The 20,454-nt window shown below is 39.1% G+C and overlaps 1 protein-coding gene across 3 annotated transcripts in view; it reads right to left on the bottom strand.

Moving 5' to 3' along the window:
• The window catches only part of NXPE3 (neurexophilin and PC-esterase domain family member 3), a 49,293-nt gene that overhangs the window by 19,126 nt on the left and 9,713 nt on the right, over positions 1-20,454 (bottom strand). For all 3 annotated transcript variants that reach the window (XM_045501881.1, XM_045501880.1, XM_045501879.1), the window contains one exon: positions 8,239-8,993. In XM_045501881.1, the coding sequence (XP_045357837.1) occupies positions 8,239-8,993 (755 nt within the window). The remainder of the gene's footprint in view (positions 1-8,238; positions 8,994-20,454) is intronic.

Here is a 20,454-nt window from a genome sequence, read left to right as displayed (position 1 = left end):
TAGATCACCTTAATTGTCCAACTGTTATTTAGGGAACCAAAGACCAAAGCTAAGCTTAATCCTTTCTGAATTAAGCAATGCTATGAGCCACCAAGGAAAAAAGGTAAAAATAGGTATCAGCTTAACATATTCAGGCCATGAGCTCAAAACAGCATACCCAAGGACACCTCAAAAAATCAATTTCAATCTTCTTCTTTTTAGTTAGCTGATGTAAAATTTCAGAATTCTAATAAACAATGCAAGAAAAAAAATTAGTAGCAGAACTATCAGATGTTTGATTCCCAAAAATGTTACCTCAAGCAACATCTTATCAGCAAATTTCTAGGTAAGTAGAATTTCTTAATGATTCTACTACAAAGTGCCATCAGTCAGCCTTATCCAGGATGTGCAAGTAAGGACAGAGACATAATTATTTCATCCTTCACGATTCACAGGTGTTTTCTGGTTTTAATGGTAGGATTTAGTGTCAGGAATATTCTTAAATTTTATACTTACTCTCTAATTTTTCTCCCACTTTTTTCCACATGGAATTTCAGTAAGTTATAAGCTGTGCTTCCTCTTTTTTGCTAAGCCACTAAGGAGACTGACCACACAGCCCTAAAGGGGAGGAACTGAGCAGTCTTCACACATAGGCAAAAAGTACACAGACCTGAAATCATCTGCTCCCCGTCATTGATAAATAACGTGTCTGAAATTGAACCCAGGATTAAAACTAAAGCTAAAGTCCTTGTATACTCAGCCACACGACAAACTAGACAGTTTTCTGAAGAACAGTATAGTAAATACATTGAATAGTGCTCCCTCTGCTGGCATCTAAGAGCATCCCTCTAAAAGCATGGCATCAGTCCAGCAAACATGTATTTAAAACCGATACGACCAAAAGCAGACTCCAGAAATGAAAAATCAGAGCTTTGTTTGAGAAGCTCCTACATACGTTATAGTATGAACATTTCCCTCACTGAGTAAGGAGTGGGCATAAAACATAAAATTTTTACGGTTGCCCAGAGGTACTCAACAAAACTACCTCTCCACCAGGCAGTATTTTTAAGTATTTATTTCAATAAAAAAATAAAAGGCGGAAGATGGCGGCATAGGAGGACGCTGGGCTCACCGCGCACCTTGCTGATCAATTAGATTCCACCTACACCTGCCTAAATAACCCAGAAAACGGCCAGAGGATTAGCAGAACGGAGTCACCGGAGCCAAGCGCAGACGAGAGGCCCACGGAAGAGGGTAGGAAGGGCGGCGAGGCGGTGCATGCTCCACGGACTGGCGGGAGGGAGCCGGGGCGGAGGGGCGGCTCGCCGGCTAAGCAGAGCCCCGGAGTCTGGCTTGCAAATGCGGAGGGGCCTGATGGACTGTGTTCCGACAGCAAGCACGACTTAGCGTCTGGGAGGTCATAAGTTAACAGCTCTGCTCGGAAAGCAGGAAGGCTGGAGGACAAAGGGAGGGAGAGCTGCTGAGCCCCCGGACGACAGAGCTCAGTTTGGTGGGGAACAAAGGCGCTCGCCAGCGCCATCTCCCCCGCCCATCCCTCAGCCAAAATCCCAAAGAGAACCAGTTCCTGCCAGGGAACTTGCTCGCTCCGCGCAAACACCCAACTCTGTGCTTCTGCGGAGCCAAACCTCCGGCAGCGGATCTGACTCCCTCCCGCTGCCACAGGGCCCCTCCTGAAGTGGATCACCTAAGGAGAAGCGACCTAAGCCTGCCCCTCCTGCCCCTGTGCACCTTGCCTACCCACCCCAGCTAATACGCCAGATCCCCAGCATCACAAGCCTGGCAGTGTGCAAGTAGCCCAGACAGGCCACGCCAACCCACAGTGAATCCCGCCCCTAGGAGAGGGGAAGAGAAGGCCACACCAGTTTGACTGTGGCCCCAGCGGTGGGCTGGGGGCAGACATCAGGACTGACTGCAGCCCCGCCCACCAACTCCAGTTATACACCACAGCACAGGGGAAGTGCCCTGCAGGTCCTCACCACGCCAGGGACTATCCAAAATGACCAAGCGGAAGAATTCCCCTCAGAAGAATCTCCAGGAAATAACAACAGCTAATGAGCTGTTCAAAAAGGATTTAAATAATATAACAGAAAGTGAATTTAGAATAATAGTCATAAAATTAATCGCCGGGCTTGAAAACAGTATACAGGACAGCAGAGAATCCCTTGTTACAGAGATCAAGGGACTAAGGAACAGTCATGAGGAGCTGAAAAACGCTTTAAATGAAATGCAAAACAAAATGGAAACCACCACAGCTCGGATTGAAGAGGCAGAGGAGAGAATAGGTGAACTAGAAGATAAAGTTAGGGAAAAAGAGGAAGCTGAGAGAAAGAGAGATAAAAAAAATCCAGGAGTACGAGGGGAAAATTAGAGAACTAAGTGATACACTAAAAAGAAATAATATACGCATAATTGGTATCCCAGAGGAGGAAGAGAGAGGGAAAGGTGCTGAAGGGGTACTTGAAGAAATAATAGCTGAAAACTTCCCTGAACTGGGGAAGGAAAAAGGCATTGAAATCCAAGAGGCACAGAGAACTCCCTTCAGACGGAACTTGAATCGACCTTCTGCATGACATATCATAGTGAAACTGGCAAAATACAAGGATAAAGAGAAAATTCTGAAAGCAGCAAGGGGTAAACGTGCCCTCACATATAAAGGGAGACCTATAAGACTCGTGACTGATCTCTCTTTTGAAACTTGGCAGGCCAGAAAGAATTGGCACGAGATTTTCAGTGTGCTAGACAGAAAAAATATGCAGCCGAGAATCCTTTATCCAGCAAGTCTGTCATTTAGAATAGAAGGAGAGATAAAGGTCTTCCCAAACAAACAAAAACTGAAGGAATTTGTCACCACTAAACCAGCCCTACAAGAGATCCTAAGGGGGACCCTGTGAGACAAAATACCAGAGACATCACTACAAGCATAAAACATACAGACATCACAATGACTCTAAACCCGTATCTTTCTATAATAACACTGAATGTAAATGGATTAAATGCGCCAACCAAAAGACACAGGGTATCAGAATGGATAAAAAAACAAGACCCATCTATTTGCTGTCTACAAGAGACTCATTTTAGACCTGAGGACACCTTTAGATTGAGAGTGAGGGGATGGAGAACTATTTATCATGCTACTGGAAGCCAAAAGAAAGCTGGAGTAGCCATACTTATATCAGACAAACTAGACTTTAAATTAAAGGCTGTAATAAGAGATGAAGAAGGACATTATATAATAGTTACAGGGTCTATCCATCAGGAAGAGCTAACAATTATAAATGTCTATGCGCCGAATACCGGAGCCCCCAAATATATAAAACAACTACTCATAAACATAAGCAACCTTATTGATAAGAATGTGGTAATTGCAGGGGACTTTAACACCCCACTTACAGAAATGGATAGATCATCTAGACACACGATCAATAAAGAAACAAGGGCCCTGAATGAGACATTGGATCAGATGGACTTGACAGATATAGTTAGAACTCTGCATCCCAAAGCAACAGAATATACTTTCTTCTCGAGTGCACATGGAACATTCTCCAAGATAGATCATATACTGGGTCACAAAACAGACCTCCATAAGTTTACCAGAATTGAAATTATACCATGCATACTTTCAGACCACAATGCTATGAAGCTTGAAATCAACCACAGAAAAAAGTCTGGAAAACCTCCAAAAGCATGGAGGTTAAAGAACACCCTACTAACGAATGAGTGGGTCAACCAGGCAATTAGAGAAGAAATTAAAAAATATATGGAAACAAACGAAAATGAAAATACAACAATCCAAACGCTTTGGGACGCGGCGAAGGCAGTCCTGAGAGGAAAATACATTGCAATCCAGGCCTATCTCAAGAAACAAGAAAAATCCCAAATACAAAATCTAACAGCACACCTAAAGGAAATAGAAGCAGAACAGCAAAGGCAGCCTAAACCCAGCAGAAGAAGAGAAATAATAAAGATCAGAGCAGAAATAAACAATATAGAGTCTAAAAAAACTGTAGAGCAGATCAACGAAACCAAGAGTTGGTTTTTTGAAAAAATAAACAAAATTGACAAACCTCTAGCCAGGCTTCTCAAAAAGAAAAGGGAGATGACCCAAATAGATAAAATCATGAATGAAAATGGAATTATTACAACCAATCCCTCAGAGATACAAACAATTATCAGGGAATACTATGAAAAATTATATGCCAACAAATTGGACAACCTGGAAGAAATGGACCAATTCCTGAACACCCACACTCTTCCAAAACTCAATCAGGAGGAAATAGAAAGCTTGAACAGACCCATAACCAGCGAAGAAATTGAATCGGTTATCAAAAACCTCCCAACAAATAAGAGTCCAGGACCAGATGGCTTCCCAGGGGAGTTCTACCAGACGTTTAAAGCAGAGATAATACCTATCCTTCTCAAGCTATTCCAAGAAATAGAAAGGGAAGGAAAACTTCCAGACTCATTCTATGAAGCCAGGATTACTTTGATTCCTAAACCAGACAGAGACCCAGTAAAAAAAGAGAACTACCAGCCAATATCCCTGATGAATATGGATGCAAAAATTCTCAAGATACTAGCAAATCGAATTCAACGGCATATAAAAAGAATTATTCACCATGATCAAGTGGGATTCATTCCTGGGATGCAGGGCTGGTTCAACATTCGCAAATCAATCAACGTGATACATCACATTAACAAAAAAAAAGAGAAGAACCATATGATCCTGTCAATCGATGCAGAAAAGGCCTTTGACAAAATCCAGCACCTTTTCTTAATAAAAACCCTTGAGAAAGTCGGGATAGAAGGAACATACTTAAAGATCATAAAAGCCATTTATGAAAAGCCCACAGCTAACATCATCCTCAATGGGGAAAAACTGAGAGCTTTTTCCCTGAGATCAGGAACACGACAGGGATGCCCACTCTCACCGCTGTTGTTTAACATAATGCTGGAAGTTCTAGCATCAGCAATCAGACAACAAAAGGAAATCAAAGGCATCAAAATTGGCAAAGATGAAGTCAAGCTTTCGCTTTTTGCAGATGACATGATATTATACATGGAATATCCGATAGACTCCACCAAAAGTCTGCTAGAATTGATACATGAATTCAGCAAAGTTTCAGGATACAAAATTAATGTACAGAAATCAGTTGCATTCTTATACACTAACAATGAAGCAACAGAAAGACAAATAAAGAAACTGATCCCATTCACAATTGCACCAAGAAGCATAAAATACCTAGGATTAAATCTAACCAAAGATGTAAAGGATCTGTATGCTGAAAACTATAGAAAGCTTATGAAGGTAATTGAAGAAGATTTAAAGAAATGGAAAGACATTCCCTGCTCATGGATTGGAAAAATAAATATTGTCAAAATGTCAATACTACCCAAAGCTATCTACACATTCAATGCAATCCCAATCAAAATTGCACCAGCATTCTTCTCGAAACTAGAACAAGCAATCCTAAAATTCATATGGAACCACAAAAGGCCCCGAATAGCCAAAGGAATTTTGAAGAAGAAGACCAAAGCAGGAGGCATCACAATCCCAGACTTTAGCCTCTACTACAAAGCTGTCATTATCAAGACAGCATGGTATTGGCACAAAAACAGACACATAGACCAATGGAATAGAATAGAAACCCCAGAACTAGACCCACAAACGTATGGCCAACTCATCTTTGACAAAGCAGGAAAGAACATCCAATGGAAAAAAGACAGCCTCTTTAACAAATGGTGCTGGGAGAACTGGACAGCAACATGCAGAAGGTTGAAACTAGACCACTTTCTCACACCATTCACAAAAATAAACTCAAAATGGATAAAGGACCTGAATGTGAGACAGGAAACCATCAAAACCTTAGAGGAGGAAGCAGGAAAAGACCTCTCTGACCTCAGCCGTAGCAATCTCTTACTCGACACATCCCCAAAGGCAAGGGAATTAAAAGCAAAAGTGAATTACTGGGACCTTATGAAGATAAAAAGCTTCTGCACAGCAAAGGAAACAACCAACAAAACTAAAAGGCAACCAACGGAATGGGAAAAGATATTTGCAAATGACATATCGGACAAAGGGCTAGTATCCAAAATCTATAAAGAGCTCACCAAACTCCACACCCGAAAAACAAATAACCCAGTGAAGAAATGGGCAGAAAACATGAATAGACACTTCTCTAAAGAAGACATCCGGATGGCCAACAGGCACATGAAAAGATGTTCAGCGTCGCTCCTTATCAGGGAAATACAAATCAAAACCACACTCAGGTATCACCTCACGCCAGTCAGAGTGGCCAAAATGAACAAATCAGGAGACTATAGATGCTGGAGAGGATGTGGAGAAACGGGAACCCTCTTGCACTGTTGGTGGGAATGCAATTTGGTGCAGCCGCTCTGGAAAGCAGTGTGGAGGTTCCTCAGAAAATTAAAAATAGACCTACCCTATGACCCAGCAATAGCACTGCTAGGAATTTATCCAAGGGATACAGGAGTACTGATGCATAGGGGCACTTGTACCCCAATGTTCATAGCAGCACTCTCAACAATAGCCAAATTATGGAAAGAGCCTAAATGTCCATCAACTGATGAATGGATAAAGAAATTGTGGTTTATATACACAATGGAATACTACGTGGCAATGAGAAAAAATGAAATATGGCCTTTTGTAGCAACGTGGATGGAACTGGAGAGTGTGATGCTAAGTGAAATAAGCCATACAGAGAAAGACAGATACCATATGGTTTCACTCTTATGTGGATCCTGAGAAACGTAACAGGAACCCATGGGGGAGGGGGAGGAAAAAAGAAAAAAAAAAAAAAAAAAAAGAGGTTAGAGTGGGAGAGAGCCAAAGCATAAGAGACTGTTAAAAACTGAGAACAAACTGAGGGTTGATGGGGGGTGGGAGGGAGGAGAGGGTTGGTGATGGGTATTGAGGAGGGCACCTTTTCGGATGAGCACTGGGTGTTTTATGGAAACCAATCTGGACAATAAATTTCATACATTATAAAAAAAAAATGCTGCCCATATTCTAAGCAAAAAAATAAATAAATAAATAAATAAATAAATAAAATAAAAGGCATTTTTACATTCTGTCAAGTAATTGGACTTTTTGACCATATGGCTTTTATAATTTTTTTTCCTTAGGCATACTATTTTACTTCAGAACTGTACGAAATGTTGAAGAAAACATTTAATCCATACTGATCCCATACATTCCACTCTGCACATTATTCCGCATATTGATCATTATGCTGAAAAAGTTTTACACTTATGTTCCACAAGAGAAATTTGTACACAATAATGCAAAAATTTCCCTGTTAATTTAAAAAACATAGTTTGCTGTGATATTCCTGGTTTCCCATGTTTATCGTTAAGTCAACCCAGCAATGTTGTCATATTCATAGTCTTTTCCTATCAGTGTATGATTTTAACAACTGATAATATGTCACTTAAAATTGTTTTTAAAGTTTATTTATTTATTTTGAGAGAGAGAGAGAGAGAGAGAGAGAGATAGCCCAAGCAGGGGAGAGACAGGAAAGAGAGAATCCCAAGCAGGCTCTGCACCGCCAGCACAGAGCCCAAAGCAGGGCTCGATCTCACAAACCGTGAGATCATGACCTGAGACGAAACCAAGAGTAGGCTGCTTAACTGACTGAGCCACCCAGGTGCTCCTGAAATTTTTTTAGCTTATTAGACATGAAGATAAAACAGTGTCCTGACTACAAGACCTCTTGTCACCCTGTTCTTGGGTGATGTTTTTCATCTGTTCTGTGAATAAGTGATCTTTCTTATACAGTTATCCATGTGCTATGTAGTTCTGAAGTAAAACATAAATCTGAGGGTAAAAGGTCTTTAATTTGAACTCGAAGAAGCTCCAAGCTTCACTTTCTAAAAACTATTCACAAGGGGGCACTGGCTGGCTCAGTCACTGGAGCATGCAACTCTGGATCTTGGGGTTGTGGGTTTGAGCCCCACGTTGGGTGTACAGATCCCTTAAACATTTTTAAAAATCTAAAAATACTTTAAAATAAATAAATAAAAATAAAAACTATTCACAAAATATAAATATTTATTTATTTTCCTATTCGCTACTTCTCCCAAACAGGGCCAACTTCAGAGAGTTATATGAAGCAAATAACCAAAACAAGAAAGTCTTCTAAATGGGATGATGTCACCTAATTGAGACAAAAACAGTGAAAAAGGACCTTAAAATTATCCCCTGGAACAAGAAACACCTACCTCTGGAAGAAAGCGGTCTCTGCAGCAGTTAGGAGGCCCTTCAGGTATCCACCTTTGAAATGGTTAATTCTGCTACTGCAAGGGAGCTTCTTTGGTTTGAAGCAGAACCAGGGTTCTCCAGTGTAGACATCTGTAAAGTTACACAGGGGATGACTCCCAGGAAGACACACATTGCACTCAGTGGTTTCAGAAATTCTTCCTGAACGGAAAAGACTCTTGAAATAGACTCTGTGTGGTTTCTCTTCCTGCAGGCGCTGAAGAACTCTGATCCCCTCAGTGGGATGGACCAGAGATATGGACACTTTAACTTTGCCTGGCCAGAGCAGAGTAAAGAAGACCTTGTAAAACCCATTCTGGTAGTCTACCACTCTGCCCACAGCCCCTGCCTGCAGCTTAGGGGAGTGGATCCTGGCCTGCAGGTAGTCTCCACCGTACTTCTTGGGCTTTCTTTGAAAATCCTGCACATGAACCAGCACTTCTAGCTGGCTTCCCACCTTGAAGAAGGCTGCGGAGTTCAAGATAACAAAGTAGCTGGAAGAAGGGTCAGTGCTCTTCACAAAGGGGACTGGACCCACATCAGGCACCTGCCACTGTAAGGCAGCCAGCAGGGAGTCCTCCTCCGTGCGCTCCCGGCTGGACAGAGTCTGATGCTCATAGCCACAGTAAGGATTCCGGCTAATTCTTGTCATCTGGGAGGAAACAAACTGTCCACTGCTGTCGATGAATGTGGCTGAAACAGTCTCATGGTCCAAGTACTGAAGACAGAAACATAAAAACAGAAGCCACAGCTGTAATAAATTTCCTTATATCAGCCAAATATATCTCTGCTTCAGTTTAATTTTAATAAAACTACTTGGTATGACATTGTCTCAAAACCCAGAGCTTACTAGCTTAACAGGGCTATCTTATTATAACACAGTGACATCAGGATGAGGAATAAAGTCATAAAGAGATCTCCACACTGTGGATCTCACCTCTGGGAGCTCAATCAAGTTCCTGTAATAAATATCAGACTTCCAGCAAAACAAGAAGAAAAGGAATCATTTTGAAATATAATAGAGCATTCTGTTCTTCTTAACAAGGCCTGCCCCCAAGAGAAACTATTTTACCACAGCCTAATCTATTGGGGTTTTATCAGAACTTAACCAAACTGGGGTAGGGAACATACCCAGCTCCAGCCCATTCTAACCATCTATCCAACTTAAAGAGTGTTGGGGGAGGACTGAGAAGCACTTTTGAAGTTCACAGCCCCATACCAAAGGCTCCCTAAAGGACTGAGAGTCACTCATAGGACTATAAATTGCTTCACCTCCCTCACACCTCACCACTAAAAACTCATTTATCAGAGTTTCCTTTACCCAGTACATCATGTCCAGCTTTCAACAAAAAATTGTAAGACATACTAAAAGACAAAACACATAGTTTGAAAACACAAATAAGGCATCAGAACCAGACTCAGCTATGGCAGAGTTGTTGGAATAATCAGACCAGTAATTTAAAACAAGTATGATTATTTGACAACAAATTATATACAAAAATTTTTAAATAAAAAAATAAAACAAGTATAATTAATATCTATAAGGCCTCTAAGGGAAAAAGCAGACAACATGAAAGAACAGATAGGCACTGTAAAGACAGAGATAGAAACTCCCAGAAAGAATCAAAAAGAAATGGCAGACAGCTGAGAGGATTTTTAGGGAGAGAAAATACTCTGTATAACGCTATAATGATGGACAGTTATCATTACACATTTGTCTAAACCTGTAGAATATACAAAACCAACAGAGAATCCTAAGGTAAACTATGGACCTTGGGTAATGATATGTCAAGGTAGGTTTATCCTTGGTTAAAAAATGTACCATTCTGGGGCACCTGGGGGGCCCAGTCAGTTAAGCACCTGACTCTTAATTTTGACTCAGGTGATGATCTCCCGGTTGGTAAGATCCACCCCTCACTGACAGCGTGTGGAACATGCTTGGCTTCCTCCCTCTCCTCTCTCTCTCTCTCTCTCTGCCCCTGCCCACGCTCACTCTTTCTCTCTACATAAATAAATAAATAAATAAATAAATAATAAACGAACTTAAAAAACAAAATGTTTACTGTTCTGGTGAGTGACATAATAATGGGAGAGACTCAACAATAGCCAAATTATGGAAAGAGCCTAAATGTCCATCAACTGATGAATGGATAAAGAAATTGTGGTGTATATACACAATGGAATACTACATGGCAATGAGAAAGAATGAAATATGGCCTTCTGTAGCAACGTGGATGGAACTGGAGAGTGTGATGCTAAGTGAAATAAGCCATACAGAGAAAGACAGATACCATATGGTTTCACTCTTATGTGGATCCTGAGAAACTTAACAGAAACCCATGGGGGAGGGGAAGGGAAAAAAAAAAAAAAAAAGAGGTTAGAGTGGGAGAGAGCCAAAGCATAAGAGACTGTTAAAAACTGAGAACAAACTGAGGGTTGATGGGGGGTGGGAGGGAGGGGAGGGTGGGTGATGGGTATTGAGGAGGGCACCTTTTGGGATGAGCACTGGGTGTTGTATGGAAACCAATTTGACAATAAATTTCATATATTGAAAAAAAATAATAATGGGAGAGGCTAAGCATGTAAAGGGGTAAAGAGTATGTGGGAAATCTCTGTCATCTTCCTACAATGTAAGCCCTGACAATCATTTCTTTCTATTTTGTCATGCAAGTGCCTGACTTCAATTCCACTTCAAAGACAGCTATCTCAGAAAAACACACTGGCAGTCAAATGACTAGATAAAGAGCCAGGCTACCACCTCCCACACAAGGCTCCTTTGCTTTAGAGATCTTGGTTGATTTAGATAACTGACCATTCCCTGTGCTTTAAATTCCCACTCTTATGTTTTAAACTCACCAATAAAGAATGAACCTGTGAAACCCCAGGCCCCTACCCAAGGACCCCAAAAACAGCAGAACCCCAAGCCCACACTCTTTTCTTTCTCTACCCATGACCTCACTGTGTGACCCCAGGTGTGTTGTATACCCTCCAGGACCCATGAATAATAAAACCTGTTGTTTTTCAAAGTGTCCTGCTGGCAGTCATAATAAGAACCATGAGGACCAGTCCAGAACAGTGGTAATCAAGAGGCTGAAACTAACAGAAAAACATTTCTGGTCAATTTTGCTTTAAACCTGCCAGAGACTCATTTTAGACCTAAAGACACCTGCAGATTAAAAGTAAGGGGGTGGAGAAACACCTATCATGCAAATGGGTGTCAAAAGAATAGAAAATCCAGTCCTAGTAGCAATACTTATATTGGACAAACCAGACTTTTTTGTTCTTGTATTGTTTTTATATTGCTTTGGTACAGGGTAGTGTTCCCTCTATTCCATTATTCATAAGATTTTGATAAAGATTTCCATTAATTATTATTGTTTTTAATGATTGGTAGATTTCACCAATGAAACCAGGTGGTCTTGAGCTTTTCAGTGCTGGGAGATTTTTTTATTCCTAATTCAACCTCCATTTTTGTTATTGGTCTAAGAAGATTTCCCACCTCTTGGATTCAAGATTCATGATTCAATCTTCGTAACTTCCACATTTTTTAGGAATTATCTGGAGTTTTTTCTTCTAAGTTATCTGATTTTTTAGTTTATAATTGTTTATAGTAATCTGTTATCACACTATTGATTTCTGTGGTTATCTGTTGTATTGTTTTCTCTTCCATTTCTCATTTTGGTTTTTGAGTCCTCTTTTTTCTTAGCTAATGTAATTAAGAAAATTGCCAACTTTGTTCATTTTTTGGAAAAATTGGTCATTACTTTCGATGTTATTATTTATTCTGGTCTCTTATTTATTCCTGATTTTTCTTTATTATTTCCTTCCTCTACTAAATTTCAGCTAAGTTTCTTTTTTCTAGTTCCTTGTGGTGTAATGTTGTTTATTTCAAATTTTTTTCCTAATATGAGCATTTATAGCATAAAATTCACTCATCTGCTTTTGCTGCATCCTACAGGTTTTGGAAGGTTGTGTTTTTTTTCCTTTTGTTTCGAGACATATTTTGATTTGCCATTCAATTTCTTGTTGGGCCAATTGCTTGTGCAGTAGCGTGTTAATATTTACATATTAAAATTCAGTATTTACGTTGTAGATTTTGGGGGGTTGCTTAGGTGGCTTAGTCGATTAAGCATCTGACTTTGGCTCAGGTCATGATCTCGCAGTTTGTGGGTTCAAGCCCCACGTCCGACTCTGCTGACAGCTCAGAGCCTGGAGCCTACTTCAGATTCTGTTTCTCCCTCCCTCTCTGCCCCTCCCCCACTCACATTCTGTCTTTCTCTCTCTCAAAAATAAACATTAAAAAAAAGAAGAAATACATTGTAGATTTTTCAGCTTTGTTTCATTATTAATCTTTAGTTTGTACCACTGTGGTTGGAAAATATACTTGGTATGATTTTAGTCTTCTTAAAATTGTAATGTTTGTTATGTCTCTTTTTATGTTATTTAACCAGAGGATTCTTCTGTGTGTGTACTTGAAGAAAATGTTATTCTATTTTTCTTGGATGGAATGTTTTATATATATCTTTTAGAGCCATGTATTCTAAAATATGCTTCAAGTAAAAATGTTCTTGTTGAAAAAAATAACTTTAAGAGGCTACTCATGTAAAATAAAGTATATCAGGGGCATCTGGGTGGCTCAGTCAGTTAAGTGTCCTATTCTTGATCTCAGCTCAGGTCTTGATCTCAGGGTTGTAAGTCCAAGCCCTGCATTGGCTCTGTGCTGAGCATGAAGCCTATTTGATAAATAAAATAAAATAAACAAAACAAAACAAGACAAAATAAAGCATATCAGAGGGGAGATGGGTGAGAGCGTGGGTGAAACAAGTGAAAGGGATTAAGAGAACATTTATGATGATGAGTTCTGAGTAATGATGTATACAATTGTTGAATCACTATGTTGTACACATAATATAACTAATACACTAATTAAAACTAGTATAACACCGTATGCCAGCTATACTAAATTAAAATTTAAAAATAATTTTAAAAAGTCTGCTTTAAACATAAAAGTTCTCTTAAAAAAGTCTTCAGGGGACACTTGGCTGGCTCAATGTAGAGCCTCAAGCTCCCCACCTATGCCAAACAAACTCCTCAAGCTCCCCACCTATGCCAAAACACTTCAAAATCTTATACACGGCAGGGGCACCTGGGTGATTCAGTCAGTTAAATGTTCTACTCTTGACTTTGGCTCAGGTCATGATCTCACAATTCATGGGATCAAGCCCCATATCAGGATCTAGGGTTCTCTCTCTCTCTCTCTCTCTGTCCCTTCCTGCGTGTGCTCTCTCTCTCTCTAAATAAATAAACAATAAAAATAACTTATACATGGTAAAAAATAATCCCATACAAGGTAAAAATAACCCCAAAATATATAAGGGATTTTTAATCCTTTAGAGTTCTCAAACTCTGTATTTTTTTCCCTTTCATTCTACACTTACATACAGACATTTTCAGTTGAAAAGATTTCATTAGGAGCCTTTATTTTAAAGGAGAACATGGTAGGGGGGTACCTGGGTGGCTCAGTCAGTTGAGCATCCAACTTCAGCTCAGGGCATGATCTGGTGGTTCGTGAGTTCGAGCCCATGTGTTTGAGCCCTGTGTCAGGCTCTGTGCTGACAGCTCAGAGCCTGGAGCCTGCTTTGGATCCTGTGTGTCCCTCTCTCTGCCCCTCCCCTGCTCACACTCTGTCTCTCTCTCAAAATTAAACATTTTAAAAAATAGAAAGAAAGAAAGAAAGAAAGAAAGAAAGAAAGAAAGAAAGAAGAACATGGTGTTATTTGTTAATTTTAAAAAGTAATGGAGGAAATGACTTTGAAATTTTTCCCTTAGCAGAGTTGACATCAGCATGGTAACAGCCTGATACATTACTTCTTTTTGTCCCCCTTTCAACAGTGAATTAGGCATTCATCCACAAACAAAAATGCCTTTATGGGAGTTGTGGGAAACAGCACCATATGCCAAGAATCCAGAAGTCTCGCCCATATGTGCATCTGGTAATAGGCAGACAGACCTCAGCACAGGCTACCAGTGCAGTGAACTTACACCAACCCCGCTCGGCCACAGTTGGGAGGAAAACCTCAAGAGTACCCACCTGGGCAGATCCCAGTGAATGAGGAAGAACCTGTGGAAATCCAGCATTCCCTAGAGGAGATGCTAGTATGCCACTGGTGATGTAGTGGAGGGGTTAACAGGAACTCTGCCAGTGCTTCCCCTCCCCCAACACAACACAGTGCAGAGGCTGAACTATCTTCCAAGAGGCAAAAGGAGAGTGGTGAGTTAATGCTCAGCCACCCTTGCTGAATGGGATGCTGCTAAAAAAAAAACCATTTCTCTCTAGCAGCACCCAGAGTACTGAGTCTAGTAGGAGGGAGGAGATCAGGAAAAAGGCAAATAAGAATATCAAAGGGCATTGAAAGGATGCAGGTCCTGCTAACTGCTGAGGACTTTAGCAGAAAGTCTGTCCACAAGCCTATGGGAGAATCTCACCTGACAATCTCCCCACCAAACCCATGAGGCACCCTCAACACCCTGAGTGATAAACTCACACCTCCCCCAATTCTGCCATCAGCTCTTCGCATACCCTTCCACGTGAAGTGGAAAGTGTAAGTCTGATAAATGAGTGTTATCAGAAAAATAAACTAGTATCTCTGGGCAAAGAAGAAACCAGAAAGCTGAGTTACAGTGCCACCTTCTGGAAAACAAAAGAAATTAAGAGCGGCTAGCCTGCTGGGTTGTAAGAATCAGAAGAGAGAAAAGCTTAGGAATTATGCCATATGAAGAAGGAAAAATGTGGGGAAGGTGTATCCATATAAGAGTGGAGAAAACCCCAGATATCATAGGACCAACAAGCAATTTACCCCATCTGAAGGCAGACAGTATAAATTTGAGGAAGTGTCTGCTACTTTAAATGTAAAAGCAGCAATGCAAATCTACAGGAACATGAAAAATCAAGGAAATACATTATCACCAAAAGATAACAATAATCTTCCAATAACCTAGCTCAAAGGCACAGAATTTAACACCATCTGATAAAGAATTTAAGGAAACTCAACAAACTGTAAGAAAACCCAGATAATTCAACAAAATAAGAAATCTACAGAGAGAAATCATAAAAAGAAGCAAACAAAAATTCAATGAATGCAATGAAAAATTCAACAGAAAGCATCTACAGTAGAGCATCTCAAATGGAAAACAGAATAAGCGAACTGGAAAATTAAACTTTAAAATAACCCAATCAGAAATGAACGAAGAAAAAAGAATGAAAAAGAACACAGACAGCTTACATGATCTATAGGATGATATTAAATGTACAAATATTAGAATAATTGGGATTTGAGAAAGAACAGAGAGTGAAAAGGGGTCAGAAAGTTTACTTAAAAAGATAATAGCTGCCAATTTTCCAAACCTGTGGATATAATTATATGACCAAGTTCACAAAGCTAATAGATCACCCTAATATCTCAATGCAAAAAGACCTTCTCCATGACACAATATAATAAAACTGTCAAAAAACCAAGAATCCTGAAAGCAGCCTGAAGAAAAGACTATAATCTTCAAAGGAACACCCATTTGGCTATCAGCAGATTTCTCAGCAGAAACCCTACAGGCCAGGAAAGAGTGAAATGACATATTCAAAGTGTTGAAAGAAAATAACTGCCAGCCAAAAATACTGTATCAGGGAAAGTTAGCTTCCAGATATGAAGAAGAAATAAAGACTTTCCCAGACAAACAAAAGCTGAGGGAGTTCATCACCACTACATCAGCCTTACAAGAAATGCTGAAAAGGGTTTTTCAAGCCGAAATTAAAAGATACTAATTGGTGACATGAGAACATATGAAAGTATACAACATAATAGTAAAAATAAATATACAGTCAAAATTAGAAAACTCTAATTCTATAATAGAATAGTGTGTTAGCCACTTAACTACAGCATTAAAGTTAAATGGAAAAAGCATTAAAAGTAACTATAGCTACTGTAATTTAATGAACACACAATATAAAAAAGGTAAATTGTGACCAAAAATATAAAGGGAGAGAGTACAAGGGTGGAGCTTTGTATACTACTGAAGTTAAGTTGCTGTAAGCTTAAAATGGACTGCTTTATCGAAGAGATATTTTATGTAAGTTCCATGGTACTCACAAAGCAACACCATAGAGAAGATTCACAAGAGAAAGAAAGGAAAAACAGAGCATACCACCATAGAAAAACACCAATTTACAAAAGAAGGCAGAAACATAGGAAAAAAGAAACTATGAAAACACAAAACATTCAGAAAGCACTTAATAAGATGGCATGGTAAGCCTTTACATATCAATAAATACTCTAAATATAAGTAGATTAAATTCACCAGGCAACAGGCAAATAGTAGCTGAATATATTAAAAAAAAAAAAAAAAAAGACCCAACTATAGGCAGCCTACAAGATACTCCAGATTTAAAGACACACATAGGCTGAAAGCAAAGGGATGAAAAAAGATAGTCCATATAAAGTAGAAACTAAAAGAAAGAGGGAGTGGCTACACTTATATCAGACAAAATAGACTTTAAGCCAAAAACAGTAACAAGAGACAAAAAAGGTCATTATATAATGATAAAGAGGTGAATTCATCAAGAAGATATAACAATCATAAACATATACCGACTCAACATCAGAACACCTAAATATATTAATCAAATTCTAACAGAACTACAGGGAGAAAGAGAAAACAATAAAATGATAGTAGGGGACTTCAATATTCCACTCTCAGCAATGGACAGATCATCCAGACAGAAAATCAACAAGGAAACATTGGACTTGAACCATACATACATTAGATTAAATGGACCTAACAGACATTTATAAAGCAATCCCTATCAAAATTCCAATGGCATTTTTAACAAAAAGTAGAAAAAACAGAGTTTGTATAGAACCATAAAAGACCCCAAATAGAGCAATCCTAAGAAACAAGAACAAAGCTGAAGGTATCACACTTCCTGATTTCAAACTACACTACAGAGTTATAGTAACCAAAACAGGGGCACCTGGGTGGCTCAGCTGGTTAAGCGACTGACTCCTGATTTCGGCTTAGGTCATGATCTCATGGTTCATGGGATACAGCCCCACACTGGGCTCCACGGTGAACATAAAGACTGCTTGGGATTCTCTCTCCCCTCTCTCTCTCTCTCTGCCCCTCCCCCAGCTTGTGCACTCTCTCTCTCTCTCTCTCTCAAAATAAATGAACAAGCATTTAAAAAAACGGTATGGTACTGGCATAAATACAGAATAGAATCAAGTGTCCAGAAATAAGCCCTCACATATATGATCAACTAAATTTTTAAAAGTAATCTCTATGCCCAGTGTAGGGCTCAAACTCATGACAGAAGATCAAGAGTCACATGCTCTACCGACAGAGCCAGCCAAGCAACCCTGGGATCAACTAATACTTGACAAGAGAGCCCAAATACTTAACGGGGAAAACAGTCTCTTCAACAAATGGTGTTGGAAAAACTATAATCACATGCAGACAAATGAAACTAATCTGTATCTTACACCACTCAAAATGGATTAAAGACTATGTTATACAATATGATATTATGAAATCCTATGGTCATAATCATATTGCAATATATAAGTGTATCAAATCTACACACTGTATACCTTAAACTTACATGTTATATGTCAACTATATCTCAATAAAAAGAAAGAAAAAAATTTCCCTTACCTACTGATTACCTATTAGGAAATATTCCAGCCTCCCTCTCTTTTCAAGTTGTTGTAAGGATATAACAAACCATTAACTCATGCTCACAATACCCCCTCTTCTCCTTGCTACCCTTTTCCTCTCTTCCTTTCCACTCTTACTCTTGTTCCTTGGGTAGCCACCCCAGCTATTCAAGAGCAGCCAATGTCAGGATACAAAATCAATAGACAGAAATCCATTGCATTTCTATACACTAACAATGAAGCAGCAGAAAGAGAAATTAGGAAAACAATCCCATTTATAATTGCACCAAAAATAATAAAAATACTTAGAAATAAACTTAACCAGGGAGGTGAAAGATGTACTCTGAAAACTATAAAACACTGATGAAAGAAACCGAAGACCACACAAACACATGGAAAGATACTCCATGCTCATGGATTGGGAGAACAAATATTGTTAAAAGGTTCATACTACCCAAAGCAGTCTATGGATTTAATGCAATCCCTATCAAATACCAACAGTATTTTCACAGAACTAGAAGAAATAATTCTAAAATTTGTATGGAACCACAAAAGACGCTGAATAGCCAATGCAATCTTGAAAAAAAAAGAACAAAACTGGAGATAGCACAATCCCAGATTTCAAGATAGACTGCAAACAAAGTAATCAAAACAGTATGGTACTAGCACAAAAATACACACATAGATAAACAGAACAGAACGGAGAGCCCAGAGATAAACCCACGATTACTTGGTCAATTAATCTATGACAAAGATGGCAAGAATATGCAATGGGAAAAAGTCTCTTCAACAAATGATGCTGGGAAAACTGGACAGCTACATGCAAAAGAATGAATCTTCTTACACCACACACAAAAATAAACTCAAAATGGATGAAAGACCTAAATGTAAGACAGGAAGCCATCAAAATTCTAAAAGAGAGCACGGGCAGTAATTCCTCTTAAATTGGCCATAGCAACATTCTTCTAGATACATCTCCCAAGGTAAGGTAAACAAAAGCACATGTAAACAACTGGGAATATATCAAAATAAAAAGCTTCTGCACAGCAAAGGAAAACAATCAATAAAACAAAAGGACAACCTACAGAATGGGAGGAGATATTTGCAATGACAAATCTAAATGAGGGTTACTACCAAAAATATTTAAGAATTTATACAACTGAACACACAAAAAAACAAATAATCCAACTTAAAAGTAGAAGACATGAACAGACATTTTTCCAAAGAAGGCATACAGATGGTCAACAGACACATGAAAAAGATCCTCAACATCACTCATTATCAGGGAAATGCAAATCAAAACCATGATGAGATATGCCCTCCTACCTGTCAGAATGGCTAAAATCAATAACAGAAGAGACAACAAGCATTGGCAAGGATGTGGACAAAAAGGAACCCTTGTGCACTGTTGGTAGGAATGCAAACTGGTGCAGCCACTGTGGAAAACAGTAAGGAGGTTTCCTCAAAAAGTTAAAAATGGAATTACCATATGATCCAGTAATTGCACTATTGGGTATTCACCTAAAGAAAATGAAAACACTAACGTGAGAAAATATATGCACCACTATTATGTTTACTATAGCATTATTTACAATAGCCAACATATAGAAGCAACCCAAGTGTCCAAATAAAGAAAAATGAAGAAAGAAGAGATGGTGTATATGTGTGTGTGTGTGTGTGTGTGTGTGTAATGGAATATTACTCAGCCATAGGAAGAATGAAATCTTGCCATTTGCAACAACATAGATGGATCCAGAAGGTATAATGCTAAGTGAAAGTCAGTCAGAGAAAGACAAAAACCCTATGAATTCACTCATATGTGAAATTTAAGAAACAAAACAAAGAAAGAAAAAAAACAAGCAAAAAAACCCAGACACTTAAATATAGAGGACAAACTGGTGGTTACCAGAAGAGAGCTGGGGAGGGGGGGAGGGGGATGAATGAAATAAGTGAAGGGGATTAAGAGAACACTTACTGGGATGAGTACTGAATAATGTACAGAATTGGTGAATCACTATATTCTTCACTTGATACTAATATAACAACGTATGTTAATTATACTGGATTTTTTTTTTAAAGACCAGCTGATTGACCCAAGCAGCCTAATCCAAGAATCACCAGATACTTGGGGCTGAGCCATGTGAATTGTTTTTTAAGTAAGCTTCACACCCAGCACAGAGCCCAACACAGGGCTGCAACTCATGACCCTGAGATCAAGATCTGAGCTGAGATCAAGAGTCAGATGCCTAACTGACTGAGCCACCCAGGTGCCCCAAATAGTCCTTAATATTAAAGCCAGCCAGAATCAGGTTTCTTGCAGCCAAAAGTCCTAATAAAATGGTATTGTTTTTATAATCAGAAAAAACTATATATATGTATATATATATCAATGAATAAGAGGAAAAAACAAATAAATAAATGCAGGCCATGCTCAATGAGAGCTTATCAGAGAAATAATAATGATTCCCTCTACAA

The sequence above is a fragment of the Leopardus geoffroyi genome, chromosome C2 (genome assembly GCF_018350155.1).
Source record: "Leopardus geoffroyi isolate Oge1 chromosome C2, O.geoffroyi_Oge1_pat1.0, whole genome shotgun sequence".
Lineage (NCBI taxonomy): Eukaryota > Metazoa > Chordata > Mammalia > Carnivora > Felidae > Leopardus > Leopardus geoffroyi.
This window is presented reverse-complemented; position numbering and strand designations above follow the sequence as displayed.